At 41.2% G+C, this 24755-nt stretch overlaps 1 protein-coding gene across 4 annotated transcripts in view; it reads left to right on the forward strand.

Moving 5' to 3' along the window:
• Positions 1–24755, forward strand: part of SSBP2 (single stranded DNA binding protein 2) — a 226015-nt gene that overhangs the window by 67228 nt on the left and 134032 nt on the right. For all 4 annotated transcript variants that reach the window (XM_080924702.1, XM_080924703.1, XM_080924704.1 and 1 more), the window contains exons 2-4: positions 4731–4803; positions 11835–11896; positions 20784–20868. In XM_080924702.1, coding sequence (XP_080780828.1) covers positions 4731–4803; positions 11835–11896; positions 20784–20868 — 220 coding nt within the window. The remainder of the gene's footprint in view (positions 1–4730; positions 4804–11834; positions 11897–20783; positions 20869–24755) is intronic.

Here is a 24755-nt window from a genome sequence, read left to right on the forward strand (position 1 = left end):
GTATGACTTTTAAGAACAGCTTGGTTTTAGTATTACTGTGTAGTTTCACAGTTTCTGACACAGTATGTTTTTTAGCCTAAGTGTTAATGGTGAGGAAGTTTAAAAAGACAATGTTAGAACTGGATTTCTAACTTTTCACACCTCCTTAACACCAGGTGGCAAGTGCTATTAAACATTTGATCAGACTGATCTAGTTTCACTGCTAATAACTGCTACAGTCCCACAGTAGCCTTTTGGTGGCTGCCAAATGCCTCCTGAGACTCCTTAGCTGGCTGTAATCTGACAACTATTGGCGTTTTATCACGCAGGAGGTACATTTGGACACTGATAGGTGTCATTGGCCAAGCTGGGATTATGTAGTGGCTGAGGAAGGCAGTGTCTCTTCTCTACCTGGCATGGATTTGAAAGACATAGGAGAATTGATTCTTTTTAAAAATAACTAAACACAATATGTGGTTAAGTATTACTATCTTAAGTTTCCTTCCCCGGAATCAGTGAGTCAGCTCTGTGTATGAATGACCAGTCTCTGCTGCTGTGAGGCAGGATAGGTGCGGGAGAGCACAGGGGGCAGGTGGAACATTCCTCAGGTGACTCAGCACTTGGTAGAAGGAAGTGGGCGTGATGGTCAGAAGTTGGTACCCGTTGGCAGTGTTCTTTGAAGACCTAGTTAGTGCCTGGCATCTGGAAGGTATCAATCAGGAACGAACAAGAACTAAGTCAGAAGTAAAAGTAAATCAGGGTAGGTTCCTGATGTCTCAGAAATGGTTCTATGAATCTAGAAGAACTGATCCTAATTAGTCGTTTAAGGGGGCAGAGAGTTCGTAAGGAAGGTTTTCCCTAAAGTGCACAAGAATACATGAGAAGTGGATGTTTGGGATCCCCTTTGAAGAGAAAATTTAAGTTCTCATGCAGTTGGTTTATTGTTTTCACAAGACTCGATACTTTAATACTTTATGGTCATCAATACTGGGATTTAAGGTCAAAGCATGGGATGTGAGGTTTTTTTTTTTGTTTTTGTTTTTTAATATAGACCGTAGAATATAGACTACTCATGACTTTGATAAAATGTCCTTCACAGTCTGCCATCCTTTGAGAGCCCCAATCTTGCTCTGTTTCCTACTGTGAAAATTAGCTAGCAGGGGGGAGTTTCTATGGTCAGAACCATGTGATTTCTCCCTGTGAGCAGTGTGTATAGCAAAGAGTCCAGACCCTAAGACCAGACCCCAAGTGTTCTGAGGAGAGGCTGTGCTAGCATTGGTACTTTAGAGAAGAGCTCACATGTCTGCCCTTGAATGCCCTGAGACAAAATCCAGTGATGCCTTAAGTGCCATGTATAGCCTGACTTGAAAGAGTCATTCATTCATTCATTCATTCATTCATTCATTCATTCATTCATAAGTATTTGCTGAATGCCTACTCTCAAGGTGCTGGAAGTAGATAAACACAGTCAGTGTGATCATGATGGTCAAATGGTATGACTTAAGGGCAGCTTTTCTTCTGAGGCTTCATATGGCCTCTGCCTAGATATGAATGTAAAACACATAACCTATATAGTTTAAAGATTACAGATAACAATTCTTTAAATGGAGGGCTTTGTTTATTTGAACAACTCTTCCTTGCTAAGTAAAAGAAGGCAGGAAAATGGAAACAGTCATTTGTCCTTACTGAGTTCAAATGAGATGAAGGGTGATGTGGAGAGACGAGGCTCAGCAGCGCAGTGTCAAGAGTAAAGGAGATTGGCTCCATCTGCTGCAGTGGCATTTTACTTCAGAATTGTCACTTCTTTATTTTAGTTATATTTTAAGTCGTTAAATACCCATTTTGTGTATTTAGGAAAGTACTTCTGAAAGACCAGAAGAAGAAAGTGAGACTGTTAGTTCAGAAGCTCACACCTTCCAAATACGAGTAAACTCAGTATTCTCACAGCCATCCTGTTTGATTAAAAACTGGGTCTACATTGTTTCTTGTCGCTCTGATGTTTGGTGAGCTTGTTGTGTTGTGATTTACCTGGGCAGATGGAGAAATGTAATGTTCTATTTCTTGAAATATTTGTGTTCAGGCAGTATCTTTTATTGCAGAATCCTTCTTCCAGAACTCTGCTGGCTAGTTTTAGGAAAGTTTGATACAGGCTAGAAATCATCTGAAAGGAGGGAACCTCCACTGAGAAAATACTTCTGTAGGTCTCAGCTGTCAAGCATTTTCTAGTTGGTGATTGATGGGGGAAGGCCCAGCCCTCTGAGTATTGCCACCCCTTGCCTGATGTCCTGAGTTCTGTAAGAAAGCAGGCTGGCTACTCCCAGTTCCCATCCACCACTGCTACATGTTTCTATTCAATTTCATGACCCTCTGTACTTCTCTCCTGTCCCCTTTATACCGGTTTCTGTCCCCCCCTTTCCCTCCTTCTCTTTTCCTCCCAGGTCCCTCACTCCCTCTGCCTCCTGTGATTATTTTGTTCCCCCTTCTCTGTAGCACTGAAGCATCCACACTTTGGTCTTCCTTCTTAAGCTGCATATGACTTGTGGGTTTTCTTGTGGGTATTCTGAGCTTTTGGGCTAAAATCCACTTATCAGTGAGTGCATACCATGTGAGATCTTTTGTGTCTGGGTTACTTCACTCAGGATGATATTTTCTAGTTCCATCCATTTGCCTGTGACTTTCCTGAAGTCATTGTTTTTAATAGCCAAGTAACACTACATTGTGTAAATGTACCACAAATTCTGTATCCATTCTTCATTTGAGGAACATTTGGGTTCTTTCCAGCTTCTGGCTATTATAAATAAGGCTGCTATGAACATAGTGGAGCACCTGTCCTTGTGGTATGGTGGGGTATCTTTGGGTATATGCCCAGGAGTGGTATAGCTGGGTCTTCAGGTAGAACTATTTCCAATTTTCTGAGGAACTGCCTGATTGATTTCCAGAGTGGTCTGTACTCCATTTTTAATTGGGTTATTTTGTTTGTTGATGTCTTGATTCTTTGGACAGGAACATTTCTGGGTTAAAAATTATGAAGTGCTTGTCCCCATCCCTCAACTGGGGGCTGTGCCCAGAAACACGTTGTTTCTCCCCTTAGTTGGGGATTTCTGCTAGCGTCATAGCCATTGGCTCCTGGGAGCCTCCTACCTCAAATTCCCACACTTGGTAGAACATCTTTTTCCTTTAGCCTTTGACACAGGCCCCATCTCTTGCTAGTGGATATTGGTGGACTTTAGGCCCAGGGCCTTACAAGCCACAAGGGATTACAGGAAACTCCATTTCTTCTTAGGTAGCAGTCAGGTGTCTGGTAAGGCAGGCGGTTTGGAGGCTTTACGTCTAGCCAGAAGGATAGTCCGTTTCTCTCTTTTCAAAGTGAAATTTGATATCATAGCCAGTGAAACATGATTGGGTGGCTCATGGAGAGTCAGGGTATATAGGATATGTGTGTTCAGTGGGTGCTCAGTCACTGGCAAGAATACTTGTTTAAACTAAAGGACATTGCCTGTGTTCCCTGTGGTGTTCTCAGGGTGAGCCACACTTCCATTGTGAGATACGGCTTCTGAAGGAAGCCGCCATGTCCGTCACCAATGCTAGGAAGAGAGCTAAGCCGTGACCTGAGAGCACCGTCACAGTGAGGGACACCACGGGCCTCACTGCCATTTGCAGACAGTTATCTGGGTAATTTCGTGAATGCTTAGGGCTTCCTAGCGACATACTTGTTGATCCTGAAAATGAGAAATAATTACATGGACGGGACAACCTTGCTTGCATAGGGTTTCTTTTTCTGTGACAGATGCGGGGTGTGTTTTCATGGGAGTGAAGAACATTATCACTTTTACAGATGCCATCAATCTTTAATAATCAAAATTCCCTTGGCAGGAAAGGTGGTACAGCCGTGCAGAACTGTGGTTATTGTTACACTGCCTTGTTTACGTAAACGTGCTTCAGTATTGGTAAATAGACCGTAGTGAAAGCTGAACTGTTGTGAGATATCTGGGACTCTGGCCAAGATGTCATTAAAATACTGCCTCAGACGCTTGCTTGTGATATTTTAACAGCTCAACTGAAATTGAGCCACACGGTACAGTTAAAAAATTCTGAATGCACAAGATAAGGAGGACAGAATAAATGTACACACACTCAGCCGTCTGGATTTGAGTAATGCATCTATATATACCTTTGTATTCGCCTTTAAACTGTAAGTCCCCGCATGGCTAGTTTATTAAGTTTGACGTGTCATAATGCTGTGATTAGCTATATGAATACTTTATACACTAAGATATTATTTGGTATAAATCAAATCTAAAGATCAGGTAGTAGGTAGAAGCTTCTGAACAAGTGTTAAAATTGATATTAAGCAAAAGTTAACAATATTGCCCACCAAAAAAGGTCAAATATAAGAAAATTCAATCTCTTAATTCACTGTTTTACTTACCAATGAAAAAATTTTTCTTAAAATGGGATTTAGAAATTATTAAATCTGGGCTTTAAACTATTGATTATGTTAAGTAAAAAAAAAATAGAATGTTTGAGTAAGTGAGATGATTTAAGAGAACAAAATGTATTTAGTTATTTTCTCTAAAAGAGAATATGCTAGTATAATAACATTTCTTTCTGGATATAGCTATATTCTCATTGAAAGGGTGTGGGAAAGGTTTACTTTGTCACTGTTAGTGGATAAGTATTGCTGCTGTAGAATATGTGTACAAAGAGCATCTCAAATGGCCCTTTCTCAGTGAATGTTTTGTGTTTTCTAGGTTAGCGCTCTACGTGTATGAATATCTGCTCCATGTAGGAGCTCAGAAATCAGCTCAGACATTTTTATCAGAGGTATGTTTTATGTATTTTCTGCATCACATTTGCTATATGAGTGAATAAAAAATATACTGGAACTATGGTTTGTACAGTTGTTATATAGCAAGGGCTTAAGCATCATTTTGCATAATTTGGTCTTTGTAGATTTTACCTAAGCATTTTTAGTATCACTAACTTCCTTTTTCTATGCAACTCAATAACATTCTAGTAACTTTCTAACCATTTATTCCCTTAGAAAGTTATCTCAACATGATAATAGTCATCAAGAAAGCAAATTTGCTTTAGAAGCTTCCACTAGGCCTGAGGAGGTGACTCAGTTTAAACTCCTGAATACACACACACACACACACACACATACACACACACACACACACACACACACACACACATATACACACACACACATATATACACATATATACACATATACACACACACCAAAATCTGATTGTGGTGGTGTTCATTTCTGTTCCCAGTCCAGTGGAGGTGAGGACAGGCAGATAGATCCCTGGTGGTCACAGGCCAACTAGCCCAGCCTCATCACAGCTGAGCCGCAGAGAGGCCCTGTGTGAGTGGCAGGCTGGTGTGATGTCTGTTTGGGTGTCAGCATGCCTAGGACAGCACTGTACGCTGTCCTCTGAGATCCACATAAATGCCCTAGCACTTGTAAGGGCAGGTACACAGAGGTGCACGTGTGCACATATAACATGAACCCACACGTGCCTGCATATACATTAAGCCTCCTTCCTGCGCACAGTTCTAATAATATCTTATGTTAGCACTGTTTATAAGTTTTGGTAATGTGGATTTGTTTTATGTGAGTAAGAGTTGATTTCTTTGAAACATTTTTGAGCATCTAATTTCAGGCTCTGCCTATTCTCTGTCTTTTCCTTCACTGTCGTGGTTTGGTTTTGTTGTTGGAAACAGGCTGGGCTCACACTTGCCGTAGTCCTGCCTCAGCCTGCCAAGTGCTCACTTTCACTCCTCCAGCTCTGAATCTGAGTGCTCTTGCCACAGAACTTTGTCTTTTCTTCTTTACATTATAATATAATGAGGGTGTTGAATTCTATTACTTATAGGCATATTATATACCAACTTGTATTAACACTTACATTTTAAATTATTATAAGAAATTCTTAAGATACATCATATTATTGCTATTTTATGAATTGGAACATGATTAACTTGGGGTCACAGAGGTTAATGAGTTATGGAAGTAGAATTTAAATAGTCCGTGTTATTGCACCAAACTCTGTCTTCTGGGCAGTGTTTAGTGTTATATTCCTTCTCCACTTGTGTACCTAAAGAACTCAGATGGTGCCGCTCACTGGGACGGGTTTCTCAGGGCAGTTGGCTTTAAGATGTTGCTGCAGGTGCCTCACAGGAAGACCATTACATACCGTAGTGAGACATTTTTCACATTATCTTCTTGATGAAAGAGCCTATGGAATTTTAATTAATAGAATAGCATCATTAGGACTATACTTTAATGTCCCTTGACTATAGGCAGCCTATGTAGTATTTATAGCTCTGCACCCTTCTTAGGGTTGCTTTCTCTCACACAGCATGCTGACTGTAGAAAGATGTTTTACGCAGCTCAGTTGTGTCTGACTGTCCATATTCGATAAGTCATGACCTCATGCCTCTAACACATGTGAACACCACCCCCACACACCACACCTATTACGCCAAATGGCTTTGCTTTTGGAGCCCTCGCCCTCTGCCTGCTCTTGTTCTCCTGCTAGCATCTCCAGAAGGCAGAGCTCAACCGAAGCTAAGCTAGCATCAAGGAGACTAAGCAACGTCATTTTCAGAATCCCACTCCTGAGTACAAAGTGCTATATATAGGAAGGTGGAGCTGGACTATGAGTACCAATGCCCTTTGAGGACATCCACCACCCATCCATCCACCACCCATCCATCCACCACCCATCCATCCACCACCCATCCATCCACCACCCATCCATCCGCCATCCATCCATCCACCACCCATCCATCCATCACCCACCCATCCGCCCACCCACCCATCCATCCATCACCCATCCATCCACCACCCATCCATCCATCACCCATCCATCCGCCACCCACCCATCCATCCATCCACCATCCATCCATCCATCCATCCACCCATCCATCCATCCACCACCCATCCATCTGCCCACCCACCCATTCCATCCATCACCCATCCATCCATCATCCATCCACCTGCTCTCCATCCACCCTCCTGTTCATCCGCCCATCCGTCCATCCGTCTATGTTGACTTCTTTTGGTTTTAGTTTTTGAGACCGAATCTTTAGCTGGCGTCAGCTTCAAACTCCTGGAAATTATTTGGTTTCAGTCATTTGAGTACTAGGTTTATAGATGTGAGTCACCATGCCTGGTGAGAACCAATATATCTAGTAAGAAGCAAGTAAGGAGAAAAAGTTAAATATATGCATGTTGATTTTTTATTTGTTGACACAAATTCTTACTATGTTGTTCACTATTTTGATTTTTTCCCCTCTAGCTTTAGAAACTTGGGTTTTATTGATTGAGGAATTTCACAATTCTCTTTTTATGGCTTTAGAATATTTTTAATCTGTGAAATGTTTCATGATCTATTATATTTTATGAGTTCCACCACATGTGGTCATTTAGATTTTACCTGTTTTGTAAATGAAAAAAAATGCTTAAATGAGAAATAATTTGTAAATATATAAAATATTTCACGCTTGACAATATTTATTTTGTGAAGTTCTGGGGATAAGGATAGTTCTTTGTTTTTAAGTGGGAGACCCTTAAAAAGCTGATGAGCAGTAAATGGGCCCTCACATTAGAAAATGCAGTGTCCTTTCTTCCCCATCTGTTCAAGTCTAATCCTGCAACCCAGTCACTGACCCAGCTTAAAAATCTCTGATATAGAAACAGTGTGGAGACATGATTAAAAGGTTTTCTTTATTGCTAATATTTATTTTCTAATTTCCCCCAAATGAAAATAGATTGTAGTTTTACACATTCTCTCCCTTTTCCTCTCACTCTTCCTTCCTTAGCCTTCAAAGCCAATCCCATTTTTTAATGGGATGTTTAATTAATCTTTTAAGATAAATTCTCTCTTGAGCAAACTTTACCTTACACGTGTTTAGGATGGTTCACAGGAACATTGTTGTATGAGATTCCAAGCATGTAATATGTACTGTAGTGCAGTTCATGTTTATTTTGTCCACGATTCAGTGTTTGTTTTAGCTTATGTAGAAATGACTAAAATTCTGGATTGTCTGATAGAGCTGGCATAATCATAGACAAGGCTCCAAATCCAAATATGGTAGAAGAGCTTTTAAGAATTACATGGAAGTTATAACTGAACAGAGATTATAGCATGAAGAGAGAGGAATATATATGAGGAGAGGTGGACATGATATTTGAATCAGAGAAGGAAAATCTATATTGGGACTAGAACAGAGGGAGAAGGAAAACCCAGGAAAGACAGAATTAGTTGGCATAGATATTATCTAAACATAGGAACAAGCCTGGGCCACAGTGCAACACCCGGTGCACAGAACTTTTACATTTAGAACAAATGTTTCTAGAATGTCAGCCAACATGGGTACGTTCTGACCATTTGTCAACACCACGGATCATTAGTGAATGCATATAGATCAACAACCAATGCATAGACCAATGTATATTTACAGCGGAAGTCTTCCATTACCCCTTTCCAGAAGATGGTTGTAAACTTGGTGTTATTTGTTTAATATACACATGCTCAACTGCACTTTTGCTTCCAAACAGAATCTTTTCCTATTTACTTACAGTTCTCCTTTCAACTTGCCGACTAGTAGAGCATGCCCCTTTCCATGCAGACAGATCATCCTCCGTCATAGCCTCACGATGTTCTGAGAGTATGGACGCCAACATCTGCGTTGCCTTTGCTATTGATACTTCTTAGGTCATTTCCGGTTAATTCCCCCAAAACTTTTGCCCTTTGTGAGAGGGTTTTATTTTCCCCTCAGATAAGCTCACGTGGGTGACTGTTGGTTTGAAAGTGGCAGTATCATTAAGTGTGGAAACATTTCTGATTGGCGTTGCTCATTAGCTTCTGGGTCTGGTAGACCAAACTCCCAGTTGCTCCTGGCACACAAGTGTGATTTGAAGTGGGAATGATGGCCTCTAGTTACTCTCTAGTAAAATGTGTTGTCAGGGTGGGAGCAGTGATATGTGGAGTGCATTTTGAGTTTCTTTAAGGGATAATATGATATAATGTTTAAAAGCACAGAGACTTACCTCTGAGTAAATCTTCTGATAACACAACACATACAGGTAGCTTCTCAGAGCACATAATCCCTGAAATAGTTTCTGTTTAGTTACAAGTGTGTGAAGGACTGGCGTGCTATAACTTTAATTTCTTCAAGCCCTATTTTTAGTAATGGTTCTTAAGCTTTAACCTTCCTTGTAAACCACCACCCACCAGAGGTAATGGAAAAGGAAGGATACAGGGGTTGGGGGACCTGTTTAGAAAGGTTCTTTGGAGCAGCCTTATTTATAATAGCCAGAAGCTGGAAAGAACTCAAATGTCCTTCAACAGAGGAATGGATACAGAAACTGTGGTACATTTACACAATGGAGTACTACTCACATATTAAAAAACATTGGCTTCATGAAATTTGCAGACAAATGGATGAATCTACTTTTGAGTCTTAATCATAAAATTATAAACCCTTCTCATTAAAGTACAAAGAAACCTGACTTCATTCTCCAGTTCACTGCCAGACAATAACCTGTATATTATCTGTGTGAGTTAGGTACAGCTGAGATCAGATAGCAGTCCAGCACCCTACAGCAAGATCTGTATTTGGAGCATGGAGCAAAGAGGGTACCCGAGCAGGAAGCTGAGCATCTGCCAGGGACCACTGGGAAAGAGGGTGAATGTTCAGCCTCTTTCTCCTACTTGAGCAAACCATAAAGAGAGTCCAGTACCCAGTCTTTTAGATGACTAGTCAGCGCTCACACAGTGTCCAGATAAACTACTCCTGTTCCTTCAGCTCTGAGAAGGGCAGCCCTCCCCCTTCCACGTTCGCATCATTGCAGCTTTAACTGCAGCAGGATTACAAGCGTGTGTTGAGAATTCTGCCTTTTCAGAGATTTGGAAATGTCATGGTTGACTTTTCTCTGCTGGGAGGAATCACAGGTTTTGCTGCAGTTTGCTTAGAAACAGTTGCAGTCCGCTGACATGGCAGTGGCCAGAGGAGTGACTAGATGTGCTTGTCCTCCTCAGCAGAGGACGCTCCAAAACATGTGCCTGTCCGATCGAGTCTGCAGTTACCTCGCTGGTTCTAGGAGCTGCCCCTTAAATGAGCCAGGAAACCGATGTTTTCTGCAGTGATCTCTACCTGTGTACCGAGTGCTCCCCTCTTCCTCAGCATTACGGAGAGTGGGGAGATGCAGAAAGGGTTAAGGCTTCCAGTGTTCTGAACTTGTGAAACTTAGCAAATTCTTAACCGCTGAGCTCCTCTGGGCAGCCTTCCCTCCCCTCTGCAGACTGGGTTTAAAGCTCACCCTTCAAAGGTCCCATAGTATGATTTCCTCTAATCTCCAAAGGCAGGCTGTGCTGTGATCACCCCTTGACTGGGCTCCCCTGTCAGCAGACTCTCCCCAGGGACAGGGTTCTACTCCAGTCCTCTCTTTGTGTTGTCGTCTCTGCTTGTATTCATGATAACCATGAAGGTATGTTACATGTTCTGAATAGTCAGCTAAATTTTGTTTAGTGTAAACCTAAACACTTGGTTCTCTGTGACATATCACTGGCTTTTTTTTTTTTTTTTTTTTGCGAATGTTCTTCAGGGTCAAAGCAAATGGTTCAGCAGGTAATAGTTCCACTCTTTCTGTTTCTCTGTTTTAAGTGGTATACTGACCAGCTTAGTCCTCTCAACCATTTTGTAGGCAGAGCATTACTAGCTTATGTTACAGATGAGAAAACAGAGCCAAACAAGAGTCTGAAATTTTTCTTGGTTCATATAGCAAAGTTGTAAAACCACTAAAGTTTAATGTCTGTGCTTCATTCTGTGTAAAAGGAATGCAGTTTGAGTATTTTTCATGAAGGGCTGTGATGTGGTAGTGCCAGTTAGAATCCAGACATGCTAATTAAAGGCACACTAAATACAACAACAGAAAGAAGATAATCTAGGCAAGTAACTAAACTGCTCATTTAAAAGAGCATAGAAGGGACATTGAAGTGATATATTTACATAAAATCACTCATCCCCATTACCAATCAGGGCTGAGAGACCAAACTAAAGAGGTTCTGGTTACAAAACTATGGGTAAGAGATTTTGCATAGCTGAATGTTTTACTACGAAGGGGGAGAGAACTAGAGAGCAAGAGCGTGAGCATGCTTCCTGAGGGCTGCCTCACGGAGCCGGACCACAGCTCCTGAAGACAAGGTGCTACTCAACTGTGTTTGTGCATCCCAGGGGCCAGGAAGGCGGGCTTATGCTAGAAACAGATGGAGTGGAGTGAGTGGCTGCCTTCACTCTGCTGCTGGTGGGGCAGCCCTGATAATGATGGCGTGAGCAACTCTTCCCTCCTTCCTCGTTTCAGTGTCCTCTGAGGGCTCAGTGTGCATGCACATGTACTTACGTGTGTGGGAATGTATGTGCCGTGACATGCCTATAGAAGCAGGACAACTCCTTAGGGTCCCCTTCTACTACCTTTATGTAGGTCCCTAAATTTGAATTTTGGTCACTAGGCTGGCACAGAAAGTGCCTTTACTGGCTAACCATTTCTCTGGTCCATTGTCAGCTTCTTAAAGATCATGGGCAGATGGCCTTGGAGCACCAAAACATGACAGTTTATTACTGGTTTGGTGGGAAGCGAATTCAAGGAAATTATGGCGGCATCTTCTCATACACCAGTCAGTCCCCTGATTGCTTTGTAAAAGGAGACCTGGGCAGAGCTGGGAGGTGGTGAGCTTACGAGCACTGGAGCCTCACAGGAGAAAAGCTTTGCGTGGTAGTGTGTGTGGGCAAAGGACTGCGCAGACAGTATTTAATACTCTTCTTATTCATTTTAGATAAGATGGGAAAAGAACATCACACTGGGGGAGCCGCCAGGATTCTTACATTCTTGGTGGTGGTAAGTATCCTTTATTTCATTTTTACGTGATACTAAGCTCTTTATGATCCCCTACTGTTTGGTTTTTCATTTTGTACAGTTGTGAACTAAAAGGTTGTATTTGAAAACAAAAACAAACCTCAAGACCAACACCCTGCATTTACTTGAAGACACTTGTATTAAATCAGAGCAGAATGTGAGCTCGTGTGTGGGTTTAACTCTGCTCCTTATATTCATTCGGAGAGTTGCTGTAAGAAATACCATAGGTCGAACGGCACACAGAGTGAAGCCATTTCCTTAGGGTCGCAGAGGATAGATGTTCCGAGATCGAGGTGCTAGCTCAGCCTGCTAATGAGGGCTGTCCTGATGGCTTGTAGGGAGCATAACCTTGCATGGTGGTGGGATAGAGGGGACACATGGTATCAGTGTTTATTCTTCCATGGGAACTAATATCATGACAGTTCTACCCTCATGATGTCAGCTCAATGTAATTATTTTCCGGAGACTCCACCTCAAAGTACCATCACACAGGGAGTCAGGACTTCAGCGTCTAAATGTGCAGAAGGAACAGTTCATTCCATAGCAGCCTCCTTTCTTGTCTTGCTGTGGCAGAGGAGGATGACACTTTTTCTTGGCTCTTAACTTACTAACTTCAGGATTGCTTTCTGTAAAGAGGGCTGAGTGTTGTCATGAGGCTAAGGTAGTAATAGGCAGTCCTATCTGTTGGCGTGCCGACCACCCAGCTTCTTCTTTGAACTTCACTTCTCTTGGGAGCATTGGGGTAGGAGATGGTGATCTATCTGATTGGCATATTCAACAATAGGCTAGTCATACCTTAAAGTAACAGCAGCAAACAGTAGACATGGTGAACCCAATCAAGCCTGAGAGGCTGAGGGTGGCAAAGGGTAGACATTCAAGAGCCTCAGCTGTGATAAGAGTAAAGGCAAAGCATGCGGAGTGACTGGGAGAGTGTGAGCCGTTCTGATGCTCTCACGGAGGAGAGGTAGCCAAGCCGAGCTTGGTATACAAGTGGAGGTCAGAAAAGATTGCACACACACTGGGGAGTCTAAGAAAGAAATCCGTCTCTGCTACTGCAGTGAGAAAGGATGCAGGGCTGTTTGTAGGTTTGGTGATAAGACATTCGGTTGCTATTCTCTGCCAAGTATGATATGAGAAGTTCTGACGAGGGTGCTCAGTGTAGTGATTGTGGCAGTGTGTGTTTTAGGGAGAATGTAGCTTTTCTGCAGCAGCAATTGGTAGGATAGATCTTTGGATAACTAGGTCTCTCTCTCTCTCTCTCTCTCTCTCTCTCTCTCTCTCTCTCTCTCTCTCTCGTCTGTCTGTCTGTCTCTCCCTCCCTCTCTTCCTCCCTCCCTGTCTGATCTCTATCAGAAGCATCACCTGTTGCCTTGGCCACTCATTTCTAACATCATTTTTAAAGGAAGGAACCAAGGGCCTCTCTCAGTGCCAGGCATGTAGCTTTCTTTGACATTATTCAGTCATCATCTTTTTAACCTCTCCCATGGACACATGACTTCCTTGAAGTTCTGTGGCACTGGAACCACACTTGGTCAGTTGTGGTTGTGGGTTTCCCGTTTGTCTCTCACACACAGCAGGAACAGGTGCAAGCCTTTGTTTTAGCATTGTTCCTGTAATTGGACCAACCGTCCATGTCCACTACAGTTGTGTAAGGTCATCGTGCTGTTTTCTGGGTTTAAGGCTGGTCTCTTGTATAGTGTTAAAAAATCAAAGTTGTAATTTGGTATGTGATAGACTGAAGGTATTTAGATCTAGCCTCTCTTTTGTTTTCTTAGCTCAAGGGGATTGAGTGTGGGGTCTGATGCATGCTGGGGAAATGCTCTGCTCCTGTGTCTTCAGCCTGAAATTCGTAGCTACCTTCTAAGTGTCATTAAGGCTTCTGTTGACATCTTTATAAATGTGCTGTTGCTTATGAATATGAAGTACTGTAGACATTACCATAGATGCTTGTTCATATTGGATATGTGGATTAAAAGAGCGAGAGCGTTTAGTTTTTCTCTACGTTTATTTTTTTATACCTATTTCGTCTTTTTGCTACTTCTTCAATAAGTTAACCTATGTCTGCATCATGGTAATCGATAGTAACATTCTGCATCCTTTGTTCTGTTTTTGTACTAGACTTGAGCTTTTCATGTCAGCTGTCAGAAGGAATAGCTTTTAAAACTGCCATTGTTTCTCCTTTCTGTGACTCGACATTCAGAAGGACACCTGGGCTTTGAAATTTTAAATAACTTAATTTGGAGATATCATTAATGTTAATAATTGGCATGTAAATATTTTAAACTTTTATGTTTGTTGAACTTAACGTATAGCATATGCAACAATTTAAAATATTTTTTTGGGTCTTTCCCCATAGAACTATCACTGTTCTTTTCAGCATTTGCTTCGTATATGTGTGTCATGGATGATTGCAGTTTTGAAGTGAAGGGGTCCTCTGAGAACTACTGAAGGCTATGGCTCTACCCTTCCAAACAACGCATGGTCAATGGGCATTCCTGACTTTGTACACAGTGAAACTCTTATCAGGGATGAATTCAATCCAGCAGATGCATGGCTGTGTTGTCCCAAGAGTTTGGAGCTGGGCCTTGTGGTCTGCTGGATGAGGCAGGCCTGTGTTCGTGGTTCCCTTTATCACTACCCAGGACCTGGTGCTGGTGGAACCAAGTATTTGACTACTTATAGCCTATGGAGCCCAGCTAAGACCAGTCAGTGGACCAGCTATAGTTTAATGACTTCCTGTCACGTTTCAAAAGGATTTGAAATTGGAATTGTCTTTTTGTTTAGGCCTGTTTACTAAATACAAAGTAAACTTTGTATATACTATATTACCCTCCAGAAAATCGGTGGGCTAGATAAACAAGTCAAATAAAGTACAACAGAAGTATGTATGTTATAATAAAACTATAAAACTATTTATAATATGAATATAAGTGTAAATATAGGAGCTGCACTCACTTGTGTTAGAAGAAGAAGAAAAGGCATCGCAGGGGAAGTAAATCAAAGCTGAACTGAAAGGTAGTTGAGGGCATGTATCAAGCGCAAATAACAGTTACTGTAGAGTCGAAAGAGGGGTTGACTGTGACAGGTGGTTTGGCCCTGTTGCCATTTAGGTTGTAGTGTTAGGAAAGGGAGTATTCACAGCCAGGAAAAAGGCAGAGGGCAGGTCAGGAGTTGTAGTCTGTGCAACATTTTGAACTTGCCACCCTGACATTCTAAACAGTGTATTCTGTGATTAGTTCTGTGCTTTTAGACTAGTACTGGGCAAGAGCATGAAGACAGATTCAAAGAACTGAGAGCAGAGGTAGAGATTGGTATCTGGTGCTTGTAGTTGTTTAGCTCAACACTGATTTGGCTTGAGATCCCAGATAACAGCGTGTCCGATTATTTTGAGGTGAACAAACAGGTTTCTGCTCTCTAGACTTGAGCGACAGGAGACACCTTGATGCCATTGATGACTTAGATACGGAAGACAATAGGTTTTAGAAAAAGAAGCAAACATTAGTTTGTATAGGTTAAATTTTGAGAACTTAGTTAACGATGTTTGAAGTCTGAGTCTATAGATCTGAGATAGCTATGTAAGCATTTGGGACTTAGCAGCATAGACCATATAGCAGGCTGAGTGTTCAGAGGTGAAGTTACCCATAGGACAGAACTGGGCAAGGCTTGTGGTCAGATGGGTAAAGAGATAGTTGACAGTTGTTGGCATTTGCCTTAAAGGCACATTTTGAATCAGGACCCTTATCTCTTGATTCAAGTTTCTGTATCTTTTCTCCTTTTGGTCCTTGCTTGCTTTCAAGAAAGCAAGCATCTTCCCTTTGTGATGGACATCTGCCTTGAAATGGTCCCTCTTCGAGCCTGAAACTGGGATCCTAAACAAGTCCTTCCGCTTTTGAGTTGATTTTTTTCTTTTTTTGAGATATTTTGGTTCAGTGATGAAGAATGTCTTAACACATGGCAATTTTAAATTTACAAGACCATTACAAATAATCTTTTTTAGTTTGAGTGTTACCTGGAGTAGTTGAAGGATATAATGTCACGTGTAATATTTCTAGAGTGCCAGAGTTAACATAAAATACAACCTAAGAGTGAAAAGATCAAAGAAAAGAATAGGAGAGGTGGGATGTGTGGAACACACACACATACACACACACACACACACACACACACACACACACACACACACACTCGAGAGAAAGGATAGTCAGCAGCCTTGGGGAGGAGAGGGACTTTGCTGTTGGGGAAAGCAGATGGTTTGTAACCTTAGTCTGACCTCTGACCTGACCTTGCAGACACTGTCCGTCACTTTTGTATCATGGTGGAACATTAGTTCCCTAGTTTCAGTTTGCTACCCTCCTCTTGCGCATATATCATGGGAAAATTTACTTCCTGTTTGTACTTGTGAACAAATGTTCCCACTTCTTCCATTAATTTTAAAAATAAAAACTCCCAAGAAATTCTGAATTTTCTCCAAGGATTTATCTCTGAGGTAAATATTTTTTAAACCCATGGAATTTGAAAATACAGGCACACAGAAATTACATCTGATGGCTTAATTTAAAAATACTATGCATTTTAATTTATAACATAAAAATAACTACCATTTAAAATAATCTTAGGTCTGTAAATTTGAATTCTAAAATATATAACTGATGATTATCATAAAGACCTGGCAGCTGGAAATCAGTCTTAAGTGTGCTAGCACCAATGACTTAGAATCTAACAATGACATAATAGAACTAGCGTTAGCTGGACACCGGATGGAAGAGCTAGAACCCTTGAGCTGGCCTGCAGGGCAGGAGTGTGGGTGACTGGAGTGCCTTCCTGAAGAGTCAGTGAGCCACAGCTGCCAGACAGCCAGGCAGAACCCGGGACAGAAAGGGGTACGGCCAGTGTGCAAATGGAATGAACTTGCCAGAGTTGCTGATACCATAGAGAAAATAAGACTTTAGTCTCAGAAGAGGAAAGGAGTGTGTGAAATAAGGACCATGTGCTGGAGACGGAAACAGGGAAACAAAGCCTCCTTCCCAACCCCTCCCCCCGAAAACACAGAGTGAATCTTTTGAGAGACAGGAAGAATTGGAAAGACAGATTTTATTCATTTGGTGTGAAACTTCTTTTTTGATTGGGCTAGCTATAAGAAACCTTGTTAGAATAATTTTTTAAAGTGCTTTAAATGTTTTAAAAGTACTTTTGCATATATCATCATTTGAATCCTCATAAGCTTCATAAAATAGATATAATTTTCTCCATTTTTATCAGAAGTAAAGTATGATTCAAAAGGACTTATAATCAGAGATCATTTTAATAAGGGTAAAGATTTATTTTTAGGAAATGTTTATTATTTTTATTGAGTGTGTGTTTGTGTGTGTGTGTGTGTGTGTGTGTGTGTCTGTGCACATGTGCTGTGAATGCAGGTGTCTCTGGAGTCAAGAGGAGCTTCCAGAACAGCCAGTTTTAATCTGCCTGGTACCAATACCTGGACCAAACTTGGGTCCTCTGAAGAAGCAGAATGAATTCTTTACTGCAAAGCCAACTTCTCAGCCCAAGGAGTAATAATTCTGGTCTTTTTAATTGAAAAATTTTCATACAACATACTCTTAAATTTTTTTTACTGTTTCTCTGTGAATTTTACATTGTACACCCAATATCCTCTCATCTCCTCCTCCCATAGTACCTGTCCCTTGCTACCTCCAACTCAACAAAAAAAAAAGTCTCACTGTGGAAGCTGTGGTGTGTCAGTGTGTCTCACACTGTATCCTTTGGCCACACTTCTTTGCTGGCAGATGGTCGTTGCATTTTGGACTTGAGTGAGGCCTTTGGCTTCTGCTACTCTATTGATCTTGGAATTTCACTTGGCAACCTCTCAGATATCCTGTTGTTGCTCTTTGTTATGAAGATCCCGTAGTTTTGGATCTATGAGACTGGTCTCCTTTATCCACTCCAGCAGTTCATTGATAGGGTAGGTGTTGGGTTAGTCCTTAAGAAATTTATTCATATAGTCTCTAAAGTCCTTGCACACATTTGTAACTACTGTTTTGAAGTTCTTGTTTTGTGTCAAAGCTGCTTTGCATTTCTCAGGGATGCTGTAGTAAGGTTTTGGTGGGAGCATATTGTCTTGATTTTTCATGGCCTCTTTTGTACAATGGTGTCTAGGCAGTGATGATTGAGATAATTCTAGGTGTTGATATCTGATCTTGTCTTTGTTTGGTATGTATTCCTTTCCTTGGTTTCTGTTGCCTTAGAAAGTGTGGTGGCTGTAGCTTCCCTGGCAGGTAGTGCTTCTGCAAGGCAGTGCCTGTCATAAAGGAATAGAGCTGGGCTAGCAGAAAAGGCTTAGAAGGGCTGGGAAAGAGCTAAGGGGAGCCTTTCCATACAAGAGGCCGGGTCTCTAGGGAGTTGAGGTTGTGTGGGGAGCAAAGGTTACTGCAGTGGGACAAAGCCCAAATCTGGAGTGACAGGGATATAAGAGCTGAATGCAGGGCACCCTGTGTCTCTACCAAGTGTTGGGGTCTCTAGTAAATGAAATCGAGGTGCTGTTAACAGGACTGAAATGGGAGACAGGAAAGAGGGTGTAAGCACCTGTCGGAGTCCCAGCCTGGAGTAGGCACTGGGGTCCCATATAGAAAGGTGTCGGCTGCTGACACAAAGGGATGGGATGGGTGACAAGGGAGAGCTGAGAGGGTCAGCAGAAGGGAGCAAATTTGGATCCACACCAAGGGCCAGCTTGCTCTCCAGGCAACATGGTGGGACTGGTAATTCTTTACCATAGAGCTGATTCACTGTCTCAGTGGTCTTTAAGAGTTGAGGTACATCTCTGTATAGCCTGTCTAGGGGGACAGTTTACCTGCAGAATGCATAAGAAAGAATTCAGGAATGTTTCTCTCGAGTTTTATCTGCATAAAGGCATCAGCAGAGAAGGTGAGGGTGTGGTTATCATAGGATATTCAGAACAAAATTAGTGTTAGAGGAATAGAGGTAGGCTACTCACGGTGTCTTCCCTGCTGTTCTTAGAAAAACAGATACTGTTCACGCAGCTTACTCTGTGTAGACCTGCCCATAATCAGAATTAGGAAACTTGAAACTTGAACTCTCATTGCTGAACCTACACAGAAGCAAAATAGTGTAATAATTAAAAAGTTTAAGCACAGTTCCCTCTTTATGGTCTTAGGAAATTTATATAATTTGTCTTAAGTAATAATTAGTGTCAAATGTAGGATTGTGGTGTTTGAATTTAACACAGATTCAATGGATGCTAACTTACTAGACTTTAAAATCTGAATTTATCATTAATTCAGGAGCAGAAGGATTTTTAAAGTGGAATAAAATTTAATACTCTTAAAACTATGAAATACTAATTACTGTTGGTAAAATGCATGTGGGAAGTGGTATTGTGAAGAGTTCCCTGTGTCTATTCTGAGTAAAGTACCCTTGGTCTTGTGATGAAATGGTTTTGTTCAACAGAGAGTGAGTTAGCACACTTTTTGGTTGTGCAATAAACTTTGTTGTGCCTAAGACGATCAACTTACAAGATGAGTGACTTTGGCTTACGGTTTTGCAGGTTTTAGCCCATAACTTATTGGCCTATTTTCTTTGGACCTAAGGCAACTCCTTATGGGTGGATCACATGATAGAGCAACTATGAGGCCTAATGGTTTGGACATAGAAGAAGGAGAAAAAGGAAGGATCTGGGATCTCACTTCCCGCTTCAAGGACACCAGAAGATACCCTTTCTAGGGATACCCAGTGCCACGCTGGGTTTTAACATGTGGGACATTCCAGATCCAAACCTTTGTAGGAATTATGTATACCTAATATTCGTTTCTATATTTTTGGTCTACTCAGAAAGAAATGATTTACCTAGCCGTTCATACATGAACTTATAACATGGCTATTTTTTCTCAATTTTTTTTCTTATACTGATTTTCTTCTTTTTTATCTTTCAGTTTTTCAAATATCTTTTTAGAAAGTCCATTATCTCCACCCTGTTCTGAGGCTCTCTCTTCTGTTTATTAACTTTATAGACTCTTGGCAGTCATCTTGTTTTCTCTGTTGCCTTCCCACAAAGGCTAGCTAACTCACATTTGAGTTTTTAGATATAAAGTAAAAACTATTTTGCTGAGAACCGTTAACATGAGCATTAGCTTTGTTTTTTCCTCCATTGATACTGGGAAGGTTTTAATACTAAGTCTTATAATGGGCACCCAAATATTTGATCACTTGGTCATTTTCCTTCTGTTTATAGATAGCATTTGTCTTCATTTATAGAATTCACATTTTCCACTTCTTTCTTAGTGATACAGTGCGTAAATCTAAAGCGTTAGCCGCCATGTTGACTTCACTGTATACGAAGATAACGTTTGGCTTCACAGCTTCTTAGTCTACAGCTCTTCATTCTGAAGTCTGTCTCCTCAGATGTCCCGAGGCTGTGCTCTCAGAGCTGGACCATAAGATTGCTTTACAAAAAAGGAACTACATCTTTGTTATTAATTACGGAAGGGCATCATTTATACTTCTGTTCTTCATGTGAAAGTTGACTAATTGTTAGTCATGTGAACAGCCAATTATAAGAATAAAGGTTTCCAACAACTTATTCATAAGGGTTTGATCCTCAGAACCAGGTAAAACTATGTTGTTTTAAAGTTGCTTTTTCATTTTAGGAGAATGCTTAACAGTTTAGAAAAAAATGTTTAGGTAAAATATGGTTTTGGCATCAAGGAACCTGCCTGACCCCAAATCATTCAGAGAAATAATTACCTGCTCTGAAGAAGGAAGGGTTTGCATAGGCGTTAAGTGTCTATGTTTGTTCAACTGTGATTTCTTGTCCTGTCCTATTAATGATTTTTTTTAATGTTCCATAATTGCTTTTCAGTGTGTTTTGGGATCTCTACTGTGCAGCTCCAGAGAGACGAGAAACCTGTGAACACTCGAGCGAAGCCAAAGCCTTCCATGATTATGTAAGAGAACACACACTTTGAAAGCCAAGTGCCATTACCAGGTTTTGTTTTCTAACCATGCACTTAAAAACATATTGGGCCTATGTTAAGAGCTGTCTGTACGGTTACCTTAAAAATGGGTGGCTTATAAGTTAAAACGGCAGCAGAGAAGGATGTTTGCTGTTTGGTGAAACTTAGTGTCTAGAGTGGGAATGAGTGCCAACAGGAAAGGTATTACTGATAGGCATAGACAACTCGGAAAACCACAGACGCACACACTCGGATTTATGTAATTTTGTAATCACAGTCTGGCTGAAGTCACTTTTATTTTTCTTTTTGGCTCAGGGGTGGGAGGAGTTACTGGAGTTCAACCCCAGGGCCTCACACATGGTTGACAAATGCTCTACTACTGAATTATATTCTCAGTGCCTGAAGTTTCAGATGTGGGTAAATGAAACAGTATTCCTTTATTTTCAAAAAATCATCTTAAGCTCCATGTAAATGATATCTCTTGCACAGAAGTTAAAAAATACTGAATTAAAAATAAAGAATACTTTACCACTTCTACAGAATTTAGTTCCTCAAGTAAAATTTATTTGAATTAAAGGAAATATTTAACAAGAGACCTAAAAATTCTAAGCAAAATAAAAATGTGATTTAAAACAATTCTTAAAGGTAGTAGACTCCCCTTTGTATGACTGTTAAATACACATTCCACTTTAGAACTCAGATTACATTGAGGTAAAAATTTCTTCGAGAAAAAGTTACATATAAGATGGTCCTGTGAGGAGTCTCCTGAGTAGCCAACCAGAGAAAAAATATCGATTGAATCTGGGATGGAGGAGATTCTGCCTTCCTCTTCTGAAAATAGTCATTCTGGAGCCTAAAGAAAACCTGGTGGTACAGGCTTAACCAGAGGAATATATATGTCTGGTGGTAGAGGGAACATTGTTCTGCAGAAAAATCTTTAAAAATGGAACTAGGTCTCAAAAGAGAAACATACCTATTCTAAAGGGAAGAAAATCAGTTTAAAACTAAGAGACTTGCCTAAAACATTCATAGGCCCTAAAGCAGTGGGAGAAGGGTGTGTGGCGGTGAGGAGTTGGTTCCTGGGTAGGTGGCGGGGCCTGCGCCCTGACAGCTGGCTGGCTGGACGGATGGACGGATGGACAGAGGGCTTGCCGTGATCACCTTACTGGACACCAGTTGTACTTATCGGCTTCAGGAACAAGGAGAACACAAAGGGAACTGGAGAGACAAGCAGATAATCAGGGCCCGGTGTTCACCTGTTTACTTTGCTCTTCTGCACATGTGTAATGAGAGAAAGTAAACACCGTCTCAGCCACGCAGATTCCAAGGTATCTGTCCTTACACTAGAGACCTGTAGAGACTGGTGTTACCATTAAGTTATAAACATGCTACTAATTTTTAAAATTGGAAGGCACTAGAGCGAGCCAGTACTCTGTCATTGCAGAAGTTCTGGTATCTCCATGCACAGCTTAAGACACTAATGGGAGCCCGAGAGATTGCTCAGCCACCTAGAGGAATTGTTGGTCTCCCACATACCATCTCCTGAGCGTGGTTCTCAGTACCTTCTTTTAAAAAATTAGCTAATTAATTGATTGGCCAATTAATTTTGTGGTGTACACACATGGCATGTGCACGTGCATATACACAGGCACACACAAATAAATCTTTAAATCAAGAAACTAATTCCCCAATGTGGTAAGAGCCACCCTACTGTTCCCACCGAGACCTGGGGAACGCTGATGGTTTAGAGCCTGGTTTTACAGCATAGGTAGATAAAGCAAGCCCTCCTTCCCTCGCTGCTGCTGCAGTAGGCTTCATTCATGGGACTTCCTGAGCGTCTGTTACAATTGCTGAGGTTTTAGAAACGAGTTTATTTTCTGTAACTCACTTACTGAAATGCTCATGAGTATTCCCTGATTCTTGACTAGTACAGTTTCTGAAATAGATCTGTAGTTCATATCTCATGCATCAAGGAGTTTGAAAGCCTTGGGAGAAGAGAGGGAAAGGGAAGGAGTGACCTCAGCACTCAGTAACCCGGTCTTAGAGCCTTTCGCTTGCAGCCGATGGCCGATGTTTGCTGGTGAGCTATGGTGGTTCCCAAGGAATCATTCTGAATTGCATTTTTTCAACGGTGGAATTTTTTAGATAAACAAATTTGTTAATGACTTTAGAACAAACATATGTAAATTGTCAGGTGATTAGAACCAGCTACATCTTTTATTAGCTTTGATCTACATGATTCAAATGAAATGACTATTTAAAAAATGAAATGATAAAAGTTTAAGGTAAATAATGAGTATAAGCTCCTCACTAAAATGTTAATTTTCTCTTTATATTTGGGTCAAGTATCAGTTTAGGTTTTCTTTACATAGTTTGTATGATTTGCATATCTGTAATGACTATTAACTTTATATTCAGGATAGTTCTTTAAAACAATTTTCACTTTTCTACTTCTCTTTTTAAAATGGACAATAAATAAAATTTTTGGTAAAATGAAATATGAACTGTAATGTGTACATGTATATTTCTACAACATTAGACATTTACTGTTTCTCATGAAAGGTACCTTTGTTTTTGCATGGGAAGTAAAAGAAATTCTATAAACTGAATAAACATACCTTCGAACCATTATTTGTGCTAAAACACTGTATTGCATCATTACCGATGTGCAGACAGCTCTTAAGGAGTGTGCCCGTTTATAGTGTCCCCACGGGCAATGCCGTGTGTGCTCTTCCCTGCAAGGGTTTCTTATTCCTTTCCTGCACCACACTAAGAGGACTTAATGTGTCCTCCTGGGCAGTTTCAGTATGAAATGCAGTGTCATTAATTACGTGCTCTGTGTCCTACAGTGCCACTCCAGACCTGTATGTTACAGGACTGAAGTTTTGTACCTTTGACCAACATCTCACCTTTTCTCCTGGGACGGTGCTGCTCATTCCGAGTGGATTCCCAGTTCACGCACATGCACGCGGATGTGTCACCTAGGCAGTATTCTAACCCAGTTAAGTTGGCAGTCAAGAAGAACTACTTCAGATGCTTTTGCCCATGTCTTCTAAAAGTTCATTTATTGATTTGCTTTACATCCTGATCACAGTTTTCCCTCTCTTCTCTCCTCCCAGTCCCTTCTTGTCCCTTTGCTTCCCCCCTCTCCCTTTCTCCTCAGAAAAGGGGAGGCTTCCCATGAATATCAACCCCCTTGGCCTATCAAGTTGCAGTAGGACTAGGTGGATCTTCTCCTATTGAGGCTGGACACTGCAGCCCAGTTACTGATAAAGGATCCAAAAGCAGGCAACGGAGTCAGAGACAGCCCCTGCTCCTGCTGTTAGGGGGACCCACATGAAGACCAAGCTGTTCATATGTTACATATATCTAGAGGGCTTAGCTCTATCTCATACATGCTCTCTAGTGGGTGGATCAGTCTCTATCAGCCCTTATGGGTCCAGGTTAATTCTGTAGATTTTCTTATAGTGTCCTTGACCTCTCTGGCTCCCTCAATCCTTCCCCCCCTCTTCTACAAGCCAAGAGTTCCTGAGCTCAACCTAATGTTTGGCTGTGGGTCTCTTCATCTGTTTCCATCAGTTTCTGGGTGAAGCTGCTTATATAACAGGCTAGATTCCTGTCTGCAAGTATAGCCAAATATCATCAATAGTTTCAGGGTTCCTCTTGTGGTATAGGTCTCAAGCTGGGCCAGTCATTGGCTATTCCCTTTATCCCCGCACATTTTGTAGACAGGACAAATTGTGGGTCTGAAGTTTGATGGCTGGGTTAGTGTCCTTATCCCTCTGTTGAAAGACTTGCATAGTTACTAGACGTGGATGCTTCAAGTTTCTTATCCCCTTTAGCTAAGGGATCTTAGCTGGGCTCACCCTCATAGACTC

Source organism: Micromys minutus (genome assembly GCF_963924665.1).
Source record: "Micromys minutus genome assembly, chromosome: 11".
Taxonomy (NCBI): Eukaryota; Metazoa; Chordata; class Mammalia; order Rodentia; family Muridae; genus Micromys; species Micromys minutus.